The 3756-nt window shown below is 33.8% G+C and overlaps 1 protein-coding gene across 1 annotated transcript; it reads left to right on the top strand.

Moving 5' to 3' along the window:
* The first annotated feature begins 659 nt into the window (after positions 1-659).
* On the top strand, positions 660-1664 carry LOC149204258 (thaumatin-like protein). The gene is made up of 2 exons (XM_089393254.1): positions 660-801; positions 905-1664. Exons 1-2 carry the CDS (start codon positions 726-728, stop codon positions 1381-1383), a joined length of 555 nt encoding a protein of 184 aa, XP_089249380.1. The 5' UTR covers positions 660-725; the 3' UTR covers positions 1384-1664.
* The last annotated feature ends 2092 nt before the right edge of the window (positions 1665-3756 follow it).

Genomic DNA, 3756 nt, shown 5'->3' with positions numbered 1-3756 from the left:
GTGGAAGACTACCGACTGTCTTGTCGACGACCACCAAGTCAGCGCATGTCTCTTTCCAATAAAACTTTCTTATTGAATTCATGCAGCACGCCCACGAATTTTCTTCATCTCTCCAATCTTTCACACTGCCTTCTCATCAAATTTACAATGTCTTGGCGTCTATTGGAAAAACCCCCTCGCACAGAGGTCGTGATCGCCGGTTTCAGGATGACGCGGAAGCTTTTGGGATGTGTTAATTTTAATTTTAGTTTCATGGTATGTTTTAAACCTATTTTGGAATTTAAAAAAAAAATCAAAATGAATTCTTTAATCGTATTCGGAATGGCGCGTACTGATGTTTGTTTTTTCTTCCGAAATTTCCTCGTGCCCTCTGCGCCTTGTTTTTTCTAGACTAAACAATAGCTTATTCAGTAACTATTGCCGTGGCTTATTAATCTTAATCTTAATCTTTTTCTTAGTAAAATTTTCCACATATTCAATCAGATAGAATAAGAATTTCGTCGGATATTTGTGATCGCTGGTTTAAGGTGGCCTTGAACATCTAGAAGTTGATATGACTTTCGTGCATTATACGGTACGCTAAGATCAAGTTTTGGCTGGCTACCCTCGCCTATATATAGAGTCTCACCTGTGATATACAAGCATGAAATAAGCTCAACTGTAATTCCTTCCTTGTGTTGCGCTGTTTTATAGTTGTGTTTAATTACTTCCCGGTGGCCGTTGCAATGGGGGCAAGAACATTGGCAGTTTCGGTTTACGTTACAGCAACACTAGCATTAATATTTAATCTCTATGTTCAAGGTAAGGTGGTAATCCCTCGACTGTATTTTATGTACGTATCATATTTGTTTGTTTTGGTGAGTACCTATCATAAATAAATAATTGTTTGCTTTGGTAAGTGCAGGAGCTACTGGTGCGACGTTTGTGATCGAGAACAACTGTTCATACACGGTATGGGCCGCAGGAATTCCCGTCGGTGGCGGTCAAGAGCTGGGGCAGGGGAAATCATGGAGTGTTAACGTGCCCGCAGGAACAAGTTCAGGCAGATTTTGGGGACGTACGGGATGCTCCTTCGATGCCTCTGGTAAAGGAAGCTGTAGCACTGGTGACTGCGGCGGCGTGCTCAGCTGTACACTCTCGGGACAGCCTCCTACAACGCTGGTTGAATATACTCTGAATGGGGGCAACAATCAAGATTACTATGACATCTCCGTAATTGATGGTTTCAATGTCCCTCTCTCCCTAACTCCCTCCAACGGTGGCTGCATTGCACCCACTTGCAAAATGGACAAGTGCCCAGATGCCTACCTATATCCCAGTGATGACACTAAAACCCACGCTTGCGCTTCTGGTGCTAATTACAACGTTATATTCTGCCCTTGATGAGAAGCTTATCATACTGAATTCTCTGTTCGTTACATAAAATCCATCCCTGCTTACCATACCTTATTCTCTGTTCATTACATAAAATCCATCCCTACCTTTGATAAGTAAACCGAATTCTATGCAGTATCGTATCTACAATAAGAGTATTACAATCAACATATTTATAATAAGAGTACCATTGTGTGCAAGAAGATGTATCCCGTTAAAGGGAAGTTCTATCCTGTGAAAAAGGCAAGGCATAATTATTTTTATAATATTTTTATTTCTTAGTTTGTAAATGAGTCATGTTATTTTGGATATCTTTATCGTGTGTATATCGATCAATTTGGATATATTTACAACCTAGATCAATTGATTTTAAATGATTTATTAAATAAATATAGATGATTTCGTGGATTTTATTTTTAATTAATTATTGTTAACATATATTTTTTTATTAAAAATATTTTTGTAATTTTATTAATTAACTAATTTTATTTTCCATTTATATAATACAGTTATATTTATAATATTAATCATATCACTTTTACATATAAATTTGAGAAAGGAAAAATGTAACACAATTTAAAATCATATATTATGTTTATATTCTGAATTCTTTGCATTGAAAAATGAAAAGGTTACAAATCTTTTATTCCATAAATCAAAATATTATATAATCATACTTTCAAATCAAAATAATATATAGCCATATTCATAATAATAACAATATTATTAAATTCAATGCTCAATGCATTAAACATATATCTATCTCTAAATAGCACGCCTTTGCATGGTAATGGAGATTTATTTAGATGATATCTTTGCAACATTTTTGGCTTAGTTGGAAACTACTTAAAAGAAAAGTAAAAGTTTAATTAGTAATCTTTCATGGTAATGGAAGAGTTAAGGGCATTTATCCAATATTTACTCATTTTGATAGTAACTTGAATAATTGTGTATGTAGATTGATGAGATAACATGTATTTATCCAAATAATAAGGATATAAAATTTTAAACTTATCTTATTTTAAGAAATGTTGATGCTACAGTTGTGGAACAATATAAAAAAAGTGAGAATTTTGGTTGGCTTCAAGTCCATGAACAAATCCCTTGCAAAGTTGAACCTTACTTCTTACTATTTTAAGATCTTTTCCTTGACATTTATGGATATCTTTGGGTTACTGTTGATAGAATAGGGAGAATAGGTTGGGGATTTCAAATTCAAGTTGGCATATAATTTAGGTTGTGTGCTAGAGATATCCCAATATCTGTTGTGCTTGTCTAGAGTGGCTCTATGTAGCTTTTGCCACCTATCCTACCTGAAGGTAACTCTAGTTCTTTGGATACATTATTACCTAGGTTTACAATAATTTTGATCCATGGTGGCATCTATCTTTGGTAGTGAATTCCCCAATCTTTCAATCTTTTAAAATTGTTAGCTGCAGATTCCCTACTCTGCCCTTTTGACCCAAACTATCTTATAAGTTTTGCAATCCATTTTGGATTTTCTAAAATTGGTTATACTCTCTCTAAATATCCACCTGTTAATTCATTTAGAAAACCCATTCCTTAATTAAAAGTTCTCAATCCTTATTTGTTAATTCATTTGAGAAACCCCATTCTTTAATTGAAAGTTCCTCAATCTTTTTGTTTTCCCCAACTTCTCCTGTTTGATGTAAGCCTCAAAGCGTGAACCTCTATGCAAAGAATTAACGCCTAAAAACAATGTAAACAATCATTTTCTAAAGAAAAGACTGCAAAGAATTAACGCCTAAAAACAATGTAAACAATCATTTTCTAAAGAAAAGACATCAAATCACCAGCATCGATGGATCTTGTGTTGGATTATGTTGCATTTTCGATTTTGATCATGTATGTAACTGTGGACTTAACGAAAGAAACAATTGAAATTAATACGAATTGAATTTATGGAAAGAGAGATGGCGTGGCCCTTTGTAAATTTCCACATTGTGGGTTCCACTGGAGGAAATTAGGAAGTCATCCCTACTATGAGATAAGAGTCGAGTTTATTTTCCTCTCTGCACAATGTGTAAACAAACCCTAAGCCGATCTTTGACTAGTCCATTCGCACTTGTCCTCATTGGATTTTCTAGGGAAAACACCGCTGGATGTGTTGCTAATAATTTTTATTATACAAATTTATTTATGATTTTGATTACAAACATTTTCACTCCATAAATGTGATTTTTAAAATAATTAAACATTTAAGTTATTTTCTCACCCTACAGAAAGGCCAATTCTTATAATAATAGATTAAAATCAACCATTTTAAGTAATAATCCAATATCATTGATTCAAAACTAAAACATCCTAAATTTACAGATATTTTTTTTTACAGAAAATAGCGAATGGGAATTTCAAGCAAAC

Source organism: Pinus tabuliformis, chromosome 1_2 (genome assembly GCF_031772625.1).
Source record: "Pinus tabuliformis cultivar Carrire ecotype Pingquan chromosome 1_2, CPIR1, whole genome shotgun sequence".
In the NCBI taxonomy this organism is placed as follows: domain Eukaryota; kingdom Viridiplantae; phylum Streptophyta; class Pinopsida; order Pinales; family Pinaceae; genus Pinus; species Pinus tabuliformis.
This window is presented reverse-complemented; position numbering and strand designations above follow the sequence as displayed.